The sequence below is a fragment of the Lissotriton helveticus genome, chromosome 1_1, assembly GCF_964261635.1.
Source record: "Lissotriton helveticus chromosome 1_1, aLisHel1.1, whole genome shotgun sequence".
Taxonomy (NCBI): Eukaryota; Metazoa; Chordata; class Amphibia; order Caudata; family Salamandridae; genus Lissotriton; species Lissotriton helveticus.
In genome coordinates, this window is record NC_136057.1 from 2,083,466,528 (window position 1) to 2,083,486,827 (window position 20,300).

The 20,300-nt window shown below is 47.2% G+C and overlaps 1 protein-coding gene across 1 annotated transcript in view; it reads right to left on the reverse strand.

Annotated features, from left to right (window-relative positions):
* DNAI3 (dynein axonemal intermediate chain 3) overlaps nt 1-20,300 on the reverse strand; it is a 1,062,540-nt gene that overhangs the window by 25,726 nt on the left and 1,016,514 nt on the right. Inside the window, exon 22 of the mRNA XM_078645562.1 lies at nt 6,867-6,989. Within this exon, the coding sequence (XP_078501688.1) occupies nt 6,867-6,989 (123 nt within the window). The remainder of the gene's footprint in view (nt 1-6,866; nt 6,990-20,300) is intronic.

Below are 20,300 nucleotides of genomic sequence, written 5' to 3' on the forward strand. Positions count from 1 at the left end.
AATTTCCTCCAAGAAGGATTTGGCAAAACGTTGGAAAATATCTGTCAAAAAGGGACAGAGGGGTAGCTCTTTCTCTAGATCAGTGCTTAATGGTGTGGAAAGAAAAGAACTGACGTCAGCCTGTCGAGGTTGTGCCTAGATCGGTGACGCCGACATCACTTCCTGCGCAGACGACGCAATGCAGAGCCGACCAACATCACCTACCGGCACACAGTGGTATTGATTGAAAAAAAACTCCGGATTCAGTCTGATGCCTGGGAAACTCATAGATAAGGAATCTGCGGCTAGATTTCTCTATCAGATCTCACTCCTTGCAGGCTGTCTTTTTGTAGGAACATTAAAGGTCTGTCTTTGTTGCTTCACAGACTATGAATTCATTTGCTCTTGATGGAGCTTTCAATAGTGTTATTGCTGAGAACCACAGTAGGAGAAAATTCCTCTAGTGCAATATTTAGATCTGCATTTGGATTCCTAAAAAGCACATTGCCATCAATATTGGAGAACTCCCCAGGCACAAAATGTTTCTGTGTCTTTCATAATCTCTTGTAGATTTTCATTTATTTATTCCCCAAATAACATTTCCTTTGCAAAGGGTTGTCTTGATTCTTGCACTAGGCTTTCTGCCAGCCCTGATATCTATGGACTGCCAAGCCTAGAATCTGCCAGAAACCGGTTGTTGGAGGTCTGCTCGCTCTTGAAAGGAATAGTCTTTATGCCTTTTGGGAGCAGGACAACAAAGGGGGAGATGTCACTGCAAGAACAAGCCTAAAACCATTCCATAGCTCTCCATGTTTTCACAAAGCCTCATGACTCGAGCTACTGTATTACAGAGGGGGTCAGAGGAGCATTCCAAGGCCAATCATGACGGAAATACTTCCACTGCAAACTTTGACTATTTGTGGGCGAAACAAGCAGTCTTTGGCATGGAGTCTTCTTCGGGCAGTATCAGCATGCTGGGGTACTAGCCAGGTCTAGGATTCAGCCCCCTAACACTTATTAGTGGCACTGCAGGTATGGAAGATGTCAAGACAGCTTTAGATAGCTTGTTTCTTCCCTCTCTTGCTCTATGCTCGAGCCTGTCAGACTTCTTTGAGGAAAAGATCCATAATATCTATTCTGCTTTTCCAGTAGATTTGGAGCCAACTATTCACCTACTGACCTCCGAGTCCTTCATCTCATTGTCAGAATTTCTCCCTTTCACAACTGAGGAGTCATTGCTGGAGCTACTGAAATTCAAGTTGGGCTCCCCTGGTGATCCCTACACTGCCCGTTTTTTAGTATGCTGGCGCACTGGCTAAATCCGATAGTAAATCAGATCTGGAACTCCTCCTAGAAATCCGGCATTTACCCTGAGGCATGGAAGCATGTGTTCCTGCTCCCTTTATTAAAGAAACCTAAGGAGGACCCTGGGGTGCTCAGCAACTTCAGACCTATTTCTTTGCTGCCAGCCCCTGCAAAAATATTAGAGAGGGTGGTCAGAGGCAACTGGCAGGCTTTATAGAAACTAATGGCCTTCTACATGATTCTCAATTGGGCTTCAGAGCTGAATACAGTACAGAGAACGATCTTTTAGAAGTCTCTGAATCAGAACGAGAGTCTGTGGATCAAGGCACTTCTGCCATGCTGGTGCTGCTAGATCTATTGGCAGCATTTAATATTGTGGCACACCTTATTCTGCTCAGGAGAATGAACCAGGCGGGAGTGCATGGAACGGCACTGTCCTGGCTACGATAACTCCTGGAGAATTGTTCCCAAAAGGTGTTTCTTTGCCCAATATTTCTTAACAGAAACCTTTGGTGTGCGGGGTACCGCAGGGATCGACACTGAGCCCGCCGCTTTTCAACATATACCTCCCCTCATTGGCCACTCTTATTGAATCCTGGGGTGTGAAGGTAGTTTCCTATGCAGACAATACACAGATGGTATTCTCTTTTAAAGAACACTTGGTGGCGGTTTTCACAATTTCAGAGAATGCCTGAAAATCATCTTGAAATGGATGAATGGGAACTGCCTGAAACTGAATGCAAAAAAAACAGAAGTCTTGTTCTTTAGTCAGGCATCACTCTCTACGTCTAATCTGTGGTGGCCTTCAGAGCTGAATCCACCTCCAATCCCGGCAGATTCAGCTAGGAACCTGGGAATCAGCCTGGATAAGGACCTTTCATTCGTCACACAGGTACGACGCACCTCCTCTACGTGTTGCAAAGCTGAGATTAGGAAATTCATACACTTTTTGCTGGAGGAATACTGGTAGACTACAGTCCGTGCTCTGGTGACCTCACAGCCGGACAACGCATACTTGACTCGCAGGCTTCAAATAATTCAGAATTCTGCTGCACGATTGATTAGGCGGGTACACATCCGTCACCACATCTCCCCTCATTTGAGACAGCTTCACTGGCTCCTGGTAATAAGGAGGATAGAGTTCAAGTCATTGATCTTGGGTTTTAAAGTCACCAGATATCTAGGCCCTAGGTAACTTAGGCAAAGGTTGCATCTATATCATTAAGATCAGGTCTTGCGATCCAATCATCTGCGGCTTCTGCAGGTTTCACACTTCTGCAAAGCCTGGCAAGGTGGCAGGTCCTTTGCGGTAAAAATAGCAAAACTCTGAAACTCTCTGCCGGTTCACCTTCGCCTGTCAGTATCAGAACTAGAATGTAGGTGAGCATTAAAAACCTGCCTCTTCACTCAGGCATAATTGCAAGCCTAAACCTTGCGTGAACTTGCTGTAGAGGTAGCTGTGCGCTTTAGAAATGCTTATTACATTACACTAAATTACAAAACAAAAGACATTACTGGACTCATCTCCTTCCCAATGCAGGGAAGAAGCATCTTTAGATAGGGCACTTTGTTTCCCCTCAACATCTCTTTCCTAGACCTATAAGAATATTTTAGGAGAAATGGGTCAGAATGCCTGCTGCGGAAGTCATTAGGGTATTTGAACCAGATCACTCTCATTTCACAAAAAGCTCTGGATGTTATGTTATGTTATATTGGTATTTATAGCGCGCACAACTACTCATGAGTATCCTGGCGCGAAGCAATAATACACATATGGCGAGAGAAATGCATTAATAGGCCTGGCCGAAGAGGTGAGTTTTGAGAAGTTTTTAAAAACATCTTATCTCCTGAATGTGGCGTAGGACTGTAAGAAGAGCATTCCAAAGAATGGCTGCTTTTACAGAAAACGATTGGCCGCCCAACCTGGCGCGACGGAAGTAAGGAATTACCATAAAACGTTGGGCCGCCGATCTTAAAGGACATCGGGGAATGTAGAAGGCCACTCTTTTCCTAATGTAAGAGGGGCCTGAGTCATGCAGGGCTCTGTGAGTTAAGACCAAGGCCTTAAATTGTATCCTCTGTGCCACTGGAAGCCAGTGCAGTGAGGACATTTGCGCTCTTATGCTAGTTCATTTAGAGATGCCCAAGAGGAGCCTCGCCGCAGCATTCTGGATAAGTTGTAACTTATTAACCAGGAATGCTGGTATGCCCAAATAGAGTGCGTTGGCATAGTCCAGGCGAGACAAGATGAGTGCTCGGGCAACCATCTCCTTGGCCTGTTGGGGAAGCAGGGGGAAAAAATAGCCTAAGGACTTAAGGGTCCCAAAGCAGATGCCCGAGAGTCTTTTTATGTGTTCTGAAAACCTTAGATCTTCCCCAAACCAGATGCCTAGATTCTTGGCTAGGGGGCGGGGAAAATCAGAGGGCCACAGTGCTTCTGTGAACTGAGCGGGGAATTGGCCATAGAGGATGATTTCCGACTTTCCCTCATTACATTTAAGTTTGGCCTGGGCAAGCCAAGTGAATACGGCTGCCAGGCATTTTTTCGCTGCATCAACTTCTAAGTTTGAGTTTTCCCAGGTAAACAGCAGCTGGGTGTCGTCGGCATAGGCCATAATCTTGGCTCCCAGTTCCTCGGATGTGATAGGAAGCATCCTGATTAAGGGCCTTATTTAGATCTTGGTGGATGGGTTACTCCGTCACAACGGTGATGGATATCCCATCCACCGAAATATAAATCCCATTATATCCTATGGGATTTATATTTCGGCGGACGGAATATCCATCACCGCTGTGATGGAGTAACCCGTACGCCAAGATCGAAATTATTCGCTAATCCTTCTCATTTACAGGCAAATGGGGATGGAGGAGGAAGAAGAAGAGGCCGAAAGGTATACAAGAGGGAATCAAAGTGCTTAGGATGTGATAGGAAACAACCTCATTAACCCCTTAAATTTAACAGGGAGAATATGGAAGGAACCCTAGGATGCCAAGATAGGATCTCTGTTATAATAGCACTTCCAAAACAAGCATTTGCAATGCAATAGGGCTCGCATTAGTAAAGTTAGAGGTATTAGTATTGTAAATAACACATTTTTTATTTATGTTTTTGTTTTGAAAATAGCGAAATTAATAACTTTGTCATTTACAATGCCAATATTGTTAACTTTTGCAAACGTGACACCTATAGCATTTGTAATGCAATATGTGTTGTATTTACATGACTTAGATGTATTAATATTACAAGTACTCTCCACTAAAGTAAGGCAGTCTAGCACCAAGTGTTGGTATTTTATGGATGAACATTCAGCAGGCACGCTGAGAAGTGCTGGTAATGTCCCATTTAAGGTAGATTGGGCATATTGTACTAAAAATAATTTTCTTTTAAAGGTTGAGAAAACTTGCTTTGAAGTACTCCTAAAACCACATCACATGTGTATGTGGCACTACTCGAGCCTGGTCTGTGGTGTTGAAAGAGAGAAAGAAAGTGAAAGAAAGAAAGAGAGAAAGAAAGAGAGAAAGGGAAAGAAAGAAAGAGAAAGCAAGAGAACGCAGGGGAAAGCGAGAGAAAGAAAGAAAGTGAAAGAAAGAAAGAGAAAGAGAGAGAGAAAGAAAAAGAAAGAAAGGAGAAAGAAAGAAAGAGAAAAGGAAAGAGAAAGAAAGAAAGAAAGAGAAAGCAAGAGAGAGAACGAAAAAAGAGAGAAAGAAACAGAGAAAGAGAGAAAGAAAGAGAGAAAGAAAGAGAAAGAGAGGAAGGAAGAACGAGCGCGCGCTGGAGAAGCGTGAGCCTGGTGGGGGGGGGGGGGGCGGGATGCGAGCGAGTGGGAGGGAACGGGCCAAGCGCGCGCAAAGCGGCCACAAAATGAAATTAAAAGCTGCCGGGAAATGTTCTCGGCAAAGTGTGAAGCAGGGGGGGAGCGGATCCCCTTGAAGTGAAGCTCTCTGCATTTGTGCTGGCGGGTCCGATGCAATGATGCGAGGCAGGCGACTCGTTCAGATGCCTGCAGGATAAAGACTTTCAGGTGGGGGCGTTAAATATTAGACTGCAGAAAATAAATTCCAACTAAATGTTCGTGCCATTATGAAGATGAAAGGCGTGGAATCCTTGAGACACTCTCCTAAGTGTTACGTTCAAACAATGAGCCGTTCCTCCTCATCTGCAACGTAACTGGAGAATGTGAAGTGACTCAATACCGTGAAACCCACCTCTGAGAATAAATGAGCATACGGGTGGTATTGAGTAGCGCCTTCAATGTCTTGCATGAATCTACAATAATAATGCGTTGAAAAATACTTTCTTCAATTGCATTCTTTGTTGAGAAATCTGTTTTTCAACTAAAACATATGTTAGCCGGAGGCACAGTGCTGGTTGGCAGACAAAGTGCTTTCATACAGAGATGACCACAGGCGGGATGTAATCCGTAGACGAGACGGATTTGGAGACGTCCCTGGAGCGCATACTTGATGCAAACTCCAAGAGCACACATGGCGACAGCAGATAGTATCTGAAATCCGTGCGGAAACGCTGACGGAAGGATGAAAGTCAGCGGAGCAAGGCCCGGGAAACAGGCACAGGGACATCTGTGGGTCTGCCTGGCCCGGGGCGATCTGCCAGGCCAAAAATCGCAACAGGGCCAGACAGGCAGCATTTTCACAGCATTTGAACGAAGTGTGAATTGTCACCGAGAGAATGTGAAATGGAGTGGTTTGCGAGCAGTGGTGTGCGCCTGGGAGGCTATGGTGGGGGAAGAGGCTGGGCAGGCAGCAGGAAAGTGAAGGAAGATGGGAAGAGAGGGCGGTAGAGAGAAGAAATACAGGACGAAGCAGAGAAGGTGGAGAGAGGGAGGGGCTGCCTTGAAGGGACAGGGGCACGAAGTGTGAAGTCACTGAAAGTCAAGAGAGGGAGGGGGTGGGCTGCCTGCTGGGAGAAGCTGGGCTGGGCTGCCTTTGATGCGAGTCACGGCCTGCAGCGCTGGTTGGGAAGCAAATGGCTGAGGCTTTGAAGGCTCGTGCATGAGAGCAAGTCACATGATTGGGATTCACATGAACTGTTGGAAATCATCCCTGAGAGCCAATCTGCTGCCTGAAGAGAGCCTTTGGGGAAAGAACTGGATCAGCGACATAAGGACTCACCCCTGTTTTCTATTTCTGCGAAATAGAAAAGGGGCGAGCCCTAAAAAGGATTAAAACATACTGCGTGAAGGAAACACTGATCTGGAGTACATAAGAAATTGTACACCTATGCATTCATTATGGGTCTGGTCATTCAAAGGGCCAAAAAGACTCTTATTGAGAGGTATTCCTGAGGAAAGGATTATATCTAAAATTGTTTATGACAATATAAGCACCTGTTTGGCAAACAGATTGAAGTTATTGACATCACCATCTCACTCACATTCTCATAGCGTTGTTGGCCGATTTCAAGAAGCAATTGAATATTATTATTTTTTAATCCCACGTGCTCTTAGTATGCATAGTCAAGCGCATAGTGCTCTGCTCGCTCCGGGGCTAGGACTGCGCTGCGTAAATAGGCTATGTCATTATAAATACAAATGCAGGTTTCTAACGCAATAGGTACTTACTGACTTCTTCTTCATTGCTTGCGATTCAATTTCCTTTTTTTCCATAATTCTGAAGCTCTTACGCTGCTCCAAAAACTCCAAATGCTTGACTTCTCGCTCAAAGTAATGCTCAATAAGAGACAACTGCATAAAACGATAAGATAGTTGAAGATTAAGCTTTAAATACAGACCTCTTCTTAATTAATTGAATTACCTTTCGTAAGTAAACCATGCAAGAGCACTGTGCAAATATTTCCAATAAAGTTTTATTTTCAATGCTAGTTTATCTACGGGCTTCAAATAGATGGTAAAAAAGCAATCATTATGTACACGTATACAAATAAATAAAAAATGTATATTAGCGCAAATAATCAATATTTGCATGGGACAACTATTTAAAAAACACGTTCATGAATGCAGCAATCATTTTACCTGACTCATAGTAATACATCATTATATCTAAGAGTTCATATTTCCCGATGCAGGAATTACAAAAACATGCTATTTTAGCTCATCTAATTATTGGAAACTGACAAGCATTCAGTGACAGCATGCCTAAAGACCTCCTTGTTAATCCCTCGCCCATCTCCGTAGCCAATTTTAAACAATTTTATCTGGTATTGCATTTCCTCATGACTCAAATAGTTATTGTATAAAGAAATCTGAATCTAATAAAGGAAAGAAAGGAGGCCGGTCTAATGTCCCCGACCAGGTTTTCATAAAGGCTTTTTTCGAAGCATAAATGATTGTCTGAGATTAGCTAACATGTTTAAAATGTTAAAGAAAGTATTTTATTTATTCGGCTTTGCACCAAATAAGACTGTAGGTCAGCTTACATGAAGTCTAGGGATGTTTAACCAATCTTAACCAAACTAGTACATCTGATAAACTTGCATATATATAAATTCTGCCATCTTGTTTTATATTTCGGTAACACTCTTGCTAGTTGATACTCGCTCTAACTGCAGATTCATCACCTCGTAAATCACCCTGGTGTCAGCCTGGATCCATAAAACGTCCCTGCAGTAGCATTGATGCACTGAGAGGTGTGCTATCGGCCTCCATCCACCCCTAGATGTGATGACACAGAGTAGCTTGCAAGCGGGTGGCAGTTTAATCGTCAGCTTTCTCATACCCTCAGTTGTAGAGCTGTACAAACCCACTGACAAAAATGACAGTTTGGGAAATCTAACATGCACAACTTATTAAGTCCTAAAAGATCACTTGACAGACTGGGGAGGAGAGTGGGCAGTCAAGAATCTGAGTTAGGAACTCTTAATGGAGTATCCAACAGAAAGAGCATTTATGAAGGTAACATATTCTTCTTCTGAATACTTCTAACCAGATTCATCACCTTGAGAATCAATATGAAAGCATTAGCCCCTCCAAGAAGGTGGGTCTAATGAGTGGAATTTACATCAAAAAGTCCTGCAGAACCGAGAAGGCAAAATGGCCCTCTTGGCAAACTTGAGCGACAATACAAAAATGCCTAGTGAAAGTATGGAAAGATGATCACAGACACTTAAAAGATGTCTAAATCTTAAACCCATGGCATACCACATTTTAATGTCAAGGACAATTCACTGGGACATTGTTTGCTTCTGGACTGCCTTGCCTTTCCTTTCCTCGCACTGGAGAACCCAACAAACAGTTGATCTTTGTAAGAACGTGGCTCATTATTTGGTGTGTGTTGTTACCCATCTGAAGGAATAATAACAATAACGGGTCAGAATGAACCCAAAAGCCAATACATTAACCTGAGCTAAACACCCTGGTAGCTATAGCACAGAGCATACTGGTTTCATTTAAGCAATGTGTAAAGTATGTACACAGTACCAAAACAGTAATAAAGTCAAAATAACAAAAAATAAAATTCCCAAACCGATTTATACAAATAGAGTAAATGGTTAATAAACAAAATGACACCAAAACACCAGAAAATCCAATAGAGGAACCAAATGAACAAGTTACTTACCTTTGGTAACAATGTATCTTGTAGAGATATATATTAGATGTAGATTCCTTACCTTGGAATTTCCCCCAAGTCTCAGTCTGGATCTGGAGATTTTTCAACAGCAGTACACAGTGCGCGTCGGTAGGTGGCTTTGGTTGGCTCCATGCCCGTCGTTGGCACCAGGATAACGTCGCTGGACCTATATAGACACCACCCATGCCAGCTGACGTCAGTTCTTAACACGACTTTCTATGCCAGAAGAGAAGAGCCATGAAAGACACTGACCACTGGTGCATCAAAACTAGGGCCCTTTAGGGGAGTCCCTATACCTAGAAATCAGTTTGCAGAAAGGGGAGGATGGGTGGGGCGGTAAGGAATCTACAACTCTAGATTCCTTACCTTAGAATAGCAAAACCAACCCCAGAGGAGGGTCTGCGAAACAAGATCACACTAGGAAGCCCTGGAAGACCTAACAGGCAAAGTACCCGTCCCTCTGGATTTGGCTGTCCAGGCAGTAGTGTCTGGTAAATGTGTGCAGAGATGCTCACGTCACTGCCTAACAGGTATCAAGGACCTTGACTCCACTTGCTAACGCAGTGGATGCAGCTGTTGCTCTAGTGGAGTGAGCATGCAACCCCACAGGAGGTTCCTTCTTCGCCAATTCATAGCATATTTTCATGCAGAGGACAACCCATTGAGAGATGGTCCATTATTTCCCTGCCCAACCTTTTTTGGTGCCCACATAGCCAATGAAGAGTTGATCATACACCAGGAAGTCTTTGGAGCGGTCAAGATAAAAAGACAACACACATTTTGGATTAAGGAGGTGGAGTCTCTCCTCCATTTTTGAGGGATGCAGGGGCACATAAAAGGTGGGCAGAATGATGGATTGTTCCACATGAAAAGGTGCAACCACTTTTGGGAGGCCCGAGGCTTTCGTTCAAAGCACATGTTTATCTGGATGGACAGAAAGATAAGGAGACTTGGAAGATAGAGCCTGAAGCTCGCTAACACTGCAAGCAGAGGTGACAGCAATAAGAAAAGCAGTTTTAAGAGTTAGAAGCCTGAGAGGGCAATTTTTAAGAGGCTTGAAGGGATTGCACATGAGAAAAGCCAAGACTAAATTCAAGTACCAATGTGGCATTATGAAAGGGAACGGAGGTAACAAGTGAGTAAGGCACTTAAGGAGCCTATTTACTATGGGAGACTTGAACAAGGAAGGCTGATCTGGAAGTCTCAGAAAATCAGAAATAGCTGCAAGATGAACTTTAAGAGTGCCCAAAGCAAAACCCTGCTGGGCCAAAAAAAGTATGTACAAGAGAACCTCCGAAGGAGGGGCAGAAAGGGGATCCACAGCCTTTGTTGTGCACCGTGCCACAAATTTGTTCCATCTACAGGCGTATACCGATCTAGTGGAGGGATGCCTGGCTGTCAAGATAACATCACGGACATCAGGCGGAAGTTCAAAAGCTAACTGTCGCTGATCAATCTCCACTCAAGGAGGTGGAGGCTGGACGGGTTAGGGTGAAGAACCTTTCCCTGTTGCTCTAACAGAAGATCCTCTCGAAGGGGCAGTCTGATGAGAGGATCGATGGCCATGCTCAAAAGGTCGGAATACCAGACTCTTCGTGCCCAATCCAGAGCCACAAGAATGACTTGAACCCGGTTGTGCTAGATCTTCATAAGCACTCTGGAAAGAAGTGGTATAGGCGGAAAGGGGTAGAGGAGGCCAAAGCTCCACTCGTTCAGAAAAGCATCGTCGAGCAAGCGCTGCCTTGGGAACTCCAACGTGCAATGACATTGCGCATTCTCTTCGGAGGCAAACAGATCTAACCAAGGCTCTCCCAACAGCTGAAACAGACCTTATGCCAACTCCGGATGGAGACACCATTTGTGATCGGCCAGGCACAATTGCTGAGTTCGTCCACTCTGGCGTACAGAGAACCCACCGGGTGTTGAACCACCAGGATTATGTTCTGATGTTCCAGCCATGTCCAGTGGAGGAGAGCCTCCTGGCAAAGGGTCCACAACCCCACCCTACCCTGTTTGTTGCATTACTACATGGCAGTGGTGTTATACGTGAACACCTGCACCACTTTTCCTTTGAGAGAGGGAAGGAAAACCTTCAGTGTCAGTCTGATCGCCTGTAGCTCCAGAAGGTTGACATGGAGACCGACTCTGCCAGAGACCAGACACCTCTCATCTCCGCATCTCCCAGGTGGCCACCCCATCCTAGGAGTGACGCATCTGTTAAATCTGGTTAGGGAAGGGAGAGGGATCTGCCTCGGACCCAATCTTGGTTCATTAGCCACCAGTGCAGTTATTGTGCAGTTCCATCCGATATCTGGAAAGGTTCCCCTGATGCTGCGACCACTGGAACTTCAGGGCCAACTGCCGAGCCTGCATATGCCATCTGGCATGATCTGCCAGCAGGATGCAGGAGGCCATGAGGTCCATCCCCCTCAGAGTCTTTCTCACTACAAAATCCAGGATAGAGCATCGGTATCATAGCCCAAATATCCAAGACTCGCTTCTCGGGATGATAGACCCGAAACCGCACTGTGTCCAGAACTGCCCCGATGTAAGGAAGCATCTGAGAGAGAGTCAGGTGTGACTTTGGCAAGTTGACAGTGAACTGCAGCGAGTGCAGGAGGTCCACCGTAGTCTGGAGGTGGGAGGCGACAGTTTGGGGCAATATCGCCTTCAACAGCCAGTCATCGAGATAGGGGAAGACTGGCACCCCTGATCTGTGCAGCTGAGCTGCAACCACTGCCATCACCTTTGTGAACACCCGAGGGGCACTGGTAATGCCAAAGAGGAGCATGGTAAACTGAAAGTGCTCGCAGCCCAACGTGAACCATAAGTGCCGTCTATGGGCAGGCAGGACAAGGATATGGAAATAAGCATCCTGAAAGTCCAACACTACCACCCAGTCACCTGGGTCCAGGGCAGAAAGGACCTCGGCCAAAGTGAGTATCTTGAACTACTCCTTCCGGAGGTAGAAGTTGAGGGTCTGGAGGTCTAGAATAGGATACAGGCCTTTGTACTTCTTGGGCACCAGAAAGTAGCGGGAATAACAACCACTTCCTACTTCTGGCAGAGGGACCCTCTTTATGGCCACTTTGGCCAAGAGAGCCATAACTTCCTCGTAGAGAAGTGCCAAATGATCCTCCGGCATGCAATCATAAGATGGTGGCATGAAGGGAGGGTCAGTCCCGAAGGAGAGTGAGTAGCCCCTTCGGACTGTGAACAGAACCCACCTGTCCAATGTGATAGAATGCCAGCGGAGGTGGTGATGGCGAATCCTGCCTCTGACTGGCTGATGATGGGCCTGAAATGTTGGACTAGGAAGGTCTGGAGGCAGTGGCAGCGGAGAAAGGGTGGACTGGCCCACCCGCTGGCTCCCTGACCCATGAGGATGCTGGGTCTCACGCCTGTGGTCATGCAGAGGCTGGACAGCTTGCATGACTAGGTGGCTGCTATGGACAGGTCTTGGCTTCAGTAGCCATGAAAGGGACAAAAGGCAGACTGAGGGTGTTGAGTGAAATCCTTGAGGCTCAAGGATCTGAACTTAGCTTGAAATTCCTCGAAGAGCTAAAGCACGGAGTCTGCCTTGTCGCCAAAAAGGCGAGAGCCATGAAAGGGCATGTCCATCAGGGTAGATTGGACATCCCCGAATAGCCAGAAGTCCTCAACCAGGCATAGCCTCTGAGTGCTACCGATGAGGCAACCGTTCTGCCCAGTGAGTCTGTGGTGTCCAGTCCACAACGTATGGTGAATTTGGCTGCGTCTCTCCCATCCGCAACTGCCTGCGAGAGAACGGCCTGGGCCTCCTAGGGGGACTAAGGCAGCACCTGTGCAACCATATGCCAGATGGTATGGTGGTATGGGCCCAAGAGGCAAGTGGTAATCACCTACCGAGAAGGGAATGCGCCCTTTGAAGATGAGCCCTGGACAACCAAGCTGTCAGGGGAGGGATAATGCATCAAGAACGCTGGGTTGCCCGGAGCGGGCGGTGGTGGTGGCTGATAGTTCCGGTATCAGTACCGACGTCAGTCCAGCTCCATGTCCACTTTGGGGAGTAGGATGGGGTGGAAGCCGACCAGGGGCACAGTCGAAGTCGGGAGCATTGTAGCCAGGGCTGACGTCAGGGAAGGTCGAGTAAGATTGAGCGGAAACAGGCCGGATCCGACAGCGGATCCATGGGGGCCGAACAAAGTTGGGGCTGAAGCCGCAGCTTGGAAAGCCTAGGACCCCTAGCCAACTCTGCTGGACCCGAAGGAGCACCAGCAGAGCCGGGCTGCCCAAAACTGATGTACAGGGCCTCATAGAACCTTTGGATTTGTGCATTAGACCCTCCGGCTCCCGGAAAAGCGGGGAGGTGCAGAGTCATCTAAGAAAGAGGCTACGTGCATGGAACTTTAGAGCGATGATGCTCAGAGTCCTGCGTCGTACCAGGCAATGGACGAGGTGAAGCCAAAGAATGCCTGGGCTTCTTCAACTTCTGTGCTTATCTGCCCTCCTCGATGACTTGGAATGCAACGAAGAGTGCAGGCTCCGCGTCCGTTCTCAGGACCTTCCTCCCGAACAAGAATGGGAGCGAAGCAGAGCCGAATGACGGGCCGCCAACAGCTTTTGGGACCGCTCCCGCAAAACCTTCTGATTCATGACCCAGCACTCGGAGCATGACTTCGGGTCGTGGTCGCGCTCTATGCACCAGAGGCACACAAGGTGCAGATCCATCACTGACATCGTCCGATGACAAGAGCTGCAGGGCTTGAAGCCAGTCCTACCCTGGGACAGCCTCGACCCACCAGGTGTCCAAGGCTCGAACAAGAAGTCGACAAAAGTCAAAACACAGCTAAGGGGTAGTTCTCTACAGATCTTTGCTTAGGCTGGTGCAGAAAAAGAAATAACTGACATTAGCATGCATGGATGATGTCTATATAGGTCCAGCGACATCATCCCGGCACCCACAACGTACGCAGAGCTGACCGATGCCACCTACCATCACGCACGGGTACTGCGGTTGAAAAATCTCCAGATCCATACTGAGGCCTGGGGGAAATTTTATGGTAAGGAATCTAAAACTAATAGTCTCTATCAGATAAAGGAATTTTTAACGTTTGAGTAAAAATAGCAACTAAAAAGCACTAAATGGTAATGATAGTCTATGGTCTGATCACGTATCGATTTGTGGAAGACTCAGAAGAAGGATTGGGTTACAAGATTAGTGTAGTTGGTGGTTGGTCTTTGCGTAATCCTCCCAGATAATATCACAATAGAGGGCCTGGGTGCGGACAGATTGGGCCAGCCTGGCTTAATGAGGGGGCAGAGCTGCCACCCACTAAATTTGCACTTCATATGCACAGGCCCAGCACCCTGACAAAGGACTGTACACTAGTCTATTGTGCCCCCAGACAGACTGGGACCAGGGCAGGGAGGCAGGGAATTTCAGACAGCTTTTTAGGGGGAAAACCCCACAAGCTTGTTCCACTTTAAAGCAGGCACCAGGTATAAATATTGGACCCTCAAACTCAACTCCCTCAATCACTTCTGGACTAGTGGAAAACTCAAATGAAGTACTGCTCTGCTGTCCTGCTGCAAGAAGTACTGCCAGCTACTCTGCTACCTTGCTGCTCTGACTGCAAGATGGACTGCTCTGCTGCCCGAAGAAGAAGGGCTGGATCTACACTTTAAACCCAGGACCACCAGAGTGGCTCCAAGGCCTCCAACACACTTGAATCCTGAACTTGGACTCAGCTTACTGTGAGTCCTAACACCACAAGTGGTGCCTCCCCAGTCCTGGAACCTTGGAAGTGGGGATAAAAGTGCTCTGCCAGCCAAGCTGTGGATCCCATCAGAACCGGCACAGCGCAATGCACTGGTCCTAGTGCCCGACACATACTGGGATGTTACATCTCCCCCTTCCTTAACAAATTCAACTGTTTAATATGTCAGACGTGAAAATTGACAGCAAAGCAAGCATCATAGTTACAGTTCTTCAATTAGTCGGGCTGGTCTTCGCAGTGTTCGTTGCGGCAGGAGAAAGATCTCTTGAGGTGCCTGCTCTCTGGTCTCAAAGCCGTGGGAGATCGAACTCCACTGATTGATTCGGGTGTATCTCCTGGCTCTCCTCGATGGGGTGCCGTCCACGATTCCCGCACATTGGGTGTGCACTTCTGAAAGTGTGTCACATTTCTAGTGACCCTTTTATTTTCTGCTTCAGCTGTGATCATGGTCCCTTTTTGCTTCAACACTAGCAGTGGCCGTGCATGATATCGACAATCTGACTTTCTTTGTTCTTCCTGTCGCACTAACACCCAGACAACTTTCCTCTGTCGGCCAGCATATTCCTTCATCTTTTCCTTTTTACGTGTGTCTGTGGCTACTAGATCTTCGTGCTCGGAATCCGGAGACCTATCACTCGCTGCATCTTCCCACGCGGGTATTCGGGTGCGTACAGTGCGGCCCAACATCAGAGTTGCCGGGCATTTGCCAGTGGTACTGTGTGGGGTGGTCCAATAGGTCCGTAGCACCTAATTTAAAGCTGCTTGCACATCACTCTTTGACTGTTCAGCCTGCTGAATGGTCTTCTTTAACGTGGCCATGGATCTTTCAACCATTCCGTTGGCCTGGGGCCACAGGGGGGTGATTTTCCGGTGTCTAAAGTTGACATGTTTGGCAAACTCAGCAAAATCTTGTCCATTAAATGGGGGCCCATTGTCAGTTTTCACCACCTTGGGTATGCCCCATGCTGCGAAGACCTCATCGAGTATAGGTATGACTGTGGACGCTCTAGTTGACGTTGTGAGATGTGCAATTGGAAAACTAGAGTATTCGTCCATTATGACCAGGACATATTTGCCAGAATGTAGTGGTCCAAAGAAGTCCATTGCAACATGTTGCCAGACGCCCTCCGGCAGTTCAGACATTTGAAGTGGAGCCGGTGTGTTTTCTCGACTGACTAGCTGGCACGATGCACAGTCCTTCAGTGTTAGTTCCACCATCTGATCCAACATGGGGAACCAGACCCGTTCCCGCAAGGCTCTCTTCGTGGCTACTATGCCTCCATGCCCTTCGTGCGCCAGGTTGATGACTCCTTGATGCAGCTACTTCGGGATGACAATCCTTTTGTCTCTCAGTATAAGACCATCCGAGGTGACGGACAACTCATCTCTCACATGTCGAAAGGACAACAGTTCATGGTCATCACTCTGCTCGTTCGATCGGAGCTCGTCCAATTGTCTCCAGTTGTTCGTTTGGAGGAGATGTTTGACGCATTGTAGAGTGGTATCATTGTTTGTGGCTTCCCAAATAGCTTCCATGGGGAGTGCTGGTGGTCTGGATTGAGCCACAACAAAGTGAATGTATTCCTCAGCCAAAGATGGATTGGATGCACATGTCGCTTTGGGATTTCGGGACATGTAGTCCACAGGATTAGCAGCCTTTCCCGGTTTATGAATGATTGTGTAGGTGTATTCCTGAAGGCGAATACCCCAGCGCTCTATTCTGGGTGGCATTTTGGCGTGGGGATTTCCAAAGATTGTTATCAACGCCTGGTGATCCGTTATCAGCTTGAAATGTTTCCCATATATGAATATGTGAAAATGTTCGCAGGCCCAGACGACCGCCAGGCTTTCCTTTTCCGATTGGGAATAAGCTCGCTCTGTATCTGTAAGACTTCGACTGGCATACGCGACAATATGCCGTTGGTCACTGTCATGGTCGTACTGAGCTAGTATAGCTCCCAATCCAACAGGACTCGCGTCCACTGTGATTTCAGTCTTTCTTTTCGGATTGAAGTATGCCAAGTTGTTAGCAGATTCAACTGCCCCTTTAATTGCTTGGAAGGCTTGATCACATCTTGTGGTCCATTGAAATGGGTGGCCTTGCTTAGTCAGTTTCCTCAGTGGATAGCTAATGGTGGCATAATCATTAATGTAGCGTGCACAATAGCTTGCCATGCCCAGAAAGGACCGCATATCTCCCGCATCCCTAGGCCTCGGTGTGTCATTTAGTGCGGCAATTTTCTCTGGGTCAGGCTTCATTCCGGCACCTGAGAAGATGTGTCCGAAGAATTTCAGCGTGGATTTGTGAAATTCACACTTGTCTTGTCCTTATTCAGCATGAGGTTGGCTTCCAATAGAGCGTGACATACTCGATCTAGTGCAGTGTCATGTTCATGCATGGTAGCTCCATAAACTAAGATATCGTCACTGTAAGTTAGAGTGTTGGGCACATGATGAATCACTTTTCTAACTGCCTCTTGAAAAATCTCGGCGGCCGAGGAAACCCCAAAACTGAGTCTCCTGTATCTGAACAAACCCTGATGGGTCGAAAAAGTGGTGATGTATCTCGACTCTTCATGAAGTTCCAGTTGGTGGTATCCTTCGTTGAGATCCAATTTGGAAAATATCTGTGCTCCATTGAGTGATGCAATCATATCACTGATATGAGGTCCCGGGTGTCTTTCTCTCTCAAAGGCGGTGTTGGGCGCTCTCATGTCCACACAAAGGCGCACTTTGTTGGTTAAGCCTTTCTTGGGTACAACGACCACCGGAAAGACCCAGGGAGTAGGTCCTGACTTCCTTTCAATGTTGTCGGCCTGGAGAAGATCTTGCAATTCCTCTTCTACAGCCTGTTGGAGGTGAAATCGAATTTTTCTGTGGTGTTGGGCAACCGGAGTCTCTCGTTCATTGATGTGTAATCGAACTTTGCAGTGAGTCAGTTTCCCGAGCCCTGTGAATAATTTTGGAAATTTGTGCATAGTGTCTGGTTCATCATCAACTTGGTACAAGATGTCTACTAGTCGGAGCCTTTCTGCCGTGGGCAGACTAAGGAGACAGTCTGCTTCAGGGCCATCAATGACGTGAAAGTGAGCTGGAATAGTCCTATCTTTGTATGTGAGGTTGGTTGGAAAATATCTCAGACATGGAAGAGGTTTCTTTGACATCCATGTGTACACCCATACATTGGCTTTATGTAATCTTGGTGGTGGTTTCATCGTCTTGTATTCTGCGACTGAGATGTAATTGAGAGATGCTCCGCTGTCCAGGACGAATTTGGCGCAGTGAGTGTCCATTTTCAGATCTAGTCGGGGATATTTCTTCAGCCGAGTGTTGAATGCCCTGGCCGAGGCATGACGTTGACGAGACGTTGGCGATCTGGACATCGCAAGACACTGCAGTCACCAACGGAGCTCCAGCGAGAAAAAAAAGGAAAACACTGTGCAGACAGCCAGGCGAGTGGACAGCCCCAGATGTGGACTTCTGTGACGATTAGGCATTATTTAGGTGCTTCTCCGTGTATGCTGCCAATGCTTGTTGACATTTTCTGTACCTTGCCAATGCTTGTTGACTTTTTCCTTGACTTTGCCAATGCTTGTTGACTTTCCCCTGTACTTTGCCAATGCTTGTTGACTTTTTCCTTTCCTTTGCCAATGCTTGTTGACTTTACCCTTGACTTTGCCAATGCTTGTTGAAGTTTCCTGGAATCGCCTGACCCCAAAATGGCCGCCGGGCCTAACTAGCCGGAGATTGGTCATGGCGCCTAATTCAAAGATGGCCGCCGCCGAGATCTCGTGTGGAGTGAGATTTCAGCGTTCAGGCAGTCACAAGGGAACATCGGCCATAGACTGGCAGCAGGCGATTCCTGACCTGTTGCAGCAATTCCACGTGGGCGGCCGACATGGGGAAAGAGCCGCAAAACTCCGCAGGAACGCAGGCGCACCGGAGTGAGCTCCCGGTGCTCCTTGACAGCAGCGCGACCTCCCTCACTTTCGGGGTGGGCTCCCGGGTTGCAACGGCCACAACGTGCTCCACAGGATGTGCGCAGCTGGGGTGGGCTCCCAGCACGCGGGGGCACTCAGCACAGCTCCGAGGCAGCGGAGAAGACACCAAACTCGGCAGGGACGGCGGGACCCGGGTGGGCACCCGGTTCGCAGCACATCACGGCACCGGGATGGCGGAGCACACGCTGGAGTGCAGGAATGCGGTGCACAGAGAGCACAGGAACTCTCCGCCCTCGGCGCCAGTTGTGACCTCGGCGCCCTGGCACATACAACTCGGACACCACGAGGTATGTAGAAGGCTCTTTATTTTCCTGCTTCCTCTTCCTATCTTCCATACTCTGCACTAACTCTCTTCTCCCACGCCCCTCGCTCCTCCTCTTCCTTTCTCCTCCCCTCCCACTTTCTAATTGTATGTGCTGGTCCTAGTGCCCGGCACATACTGGGATGTTACAGTTACCTCCCACATTTGCCTGACATTTGAAATATCTTGAATTGATGTGCTCTGGTTCCCTGCCAATCAGGTTCCCAGTGTCAGGAGCTCTCCATCCTGTCTGGTATGTCGGCACCCTCAGGGGTCCCTGCTTGCTCAAGTTTCTATTCACTAAGTTGTTTGGTTTTTTCCTTTTATTGGCACTGCCGATGTTAGTTTCTTTTTCCTGTATTTGTTGGTGTCAGTGCTTGTTTTGCCAATGCTTGTTGTTTTTGGATGCTTGCAACAGTGTCATATTATTGGACATGTGCATCTGCCATGTTTATGGGCGTGGCTAAGGCAACTGGCATGATTATGGGCGTGGCTAGCGATGTGTGGGTAACTGCCCCTGTACTGGCTATAAAAGCCCAAGCCTTGCACCTGTCAATACTTGACTTAATCTCCTGGTTCCTGCTTCAGCTGGAGACTGCTTCTGTCACTGCTTCAGGATTTCCTCTTTTACCATTGGACAGAAGCATGCGCTGGTCCGGGACTGCAGCACGCATCGGACAGCTTAGTGCAGCGCGCTTTAAGGCTGCGTGTGAAGTGAAAGGCTATGGGACTTTTACTTTTTCTGTTGGTATAGGAAGGCTTGTCCTTGCACATTTGCCATGTGAATTGGCCATCTGGTATATGGCACAAGTGATTTTTGATTCAAGACTATGGCAGTTTCGTGCTTAGCGATTGGAGTCATTTTATGTTTCTACTCATTTCCAACTTCTGAGAGTTTTACTTCTACTCTATTTGCATACAACTTTGATAATAAAATGAATATTGTGAACTTGATACCACCCGCGCCTTGCGCATGGAAGCATCCTGTTACCCCTCTGATCATCATATTGTATTGATACTGGCTTATGTATCCCTTTGGGCCTGTCTAGATGTGAATATTTGTTTATGGGTGCTTTGTGCAAACGAAACGACGTGTCTAGGTGCCATTCGTTTACCTGGTTATAGATGGCACATAATCATAGCCAGTGACTCCTTTTTGGCAGCATTGTTCTTAGAGAACTATTATTTGGATTATGTTTTCCTGCAACCTACAGACAAAGGCTAAGAGACTATCTCAGCTCCTCTTGAGAACCAGGTGACTAAAATAACTCGCTTATTGTAAATGTTCTGTGTTGAGTACTCCTGGGTGGCACAGAAGTGTCTCTGTACTCATCTGTTGCATTTCTTATTTTATAGAGAAAATAAAGTCCTCAAAAAGGTGACCCTACTCTGCAAACAGATCACCTC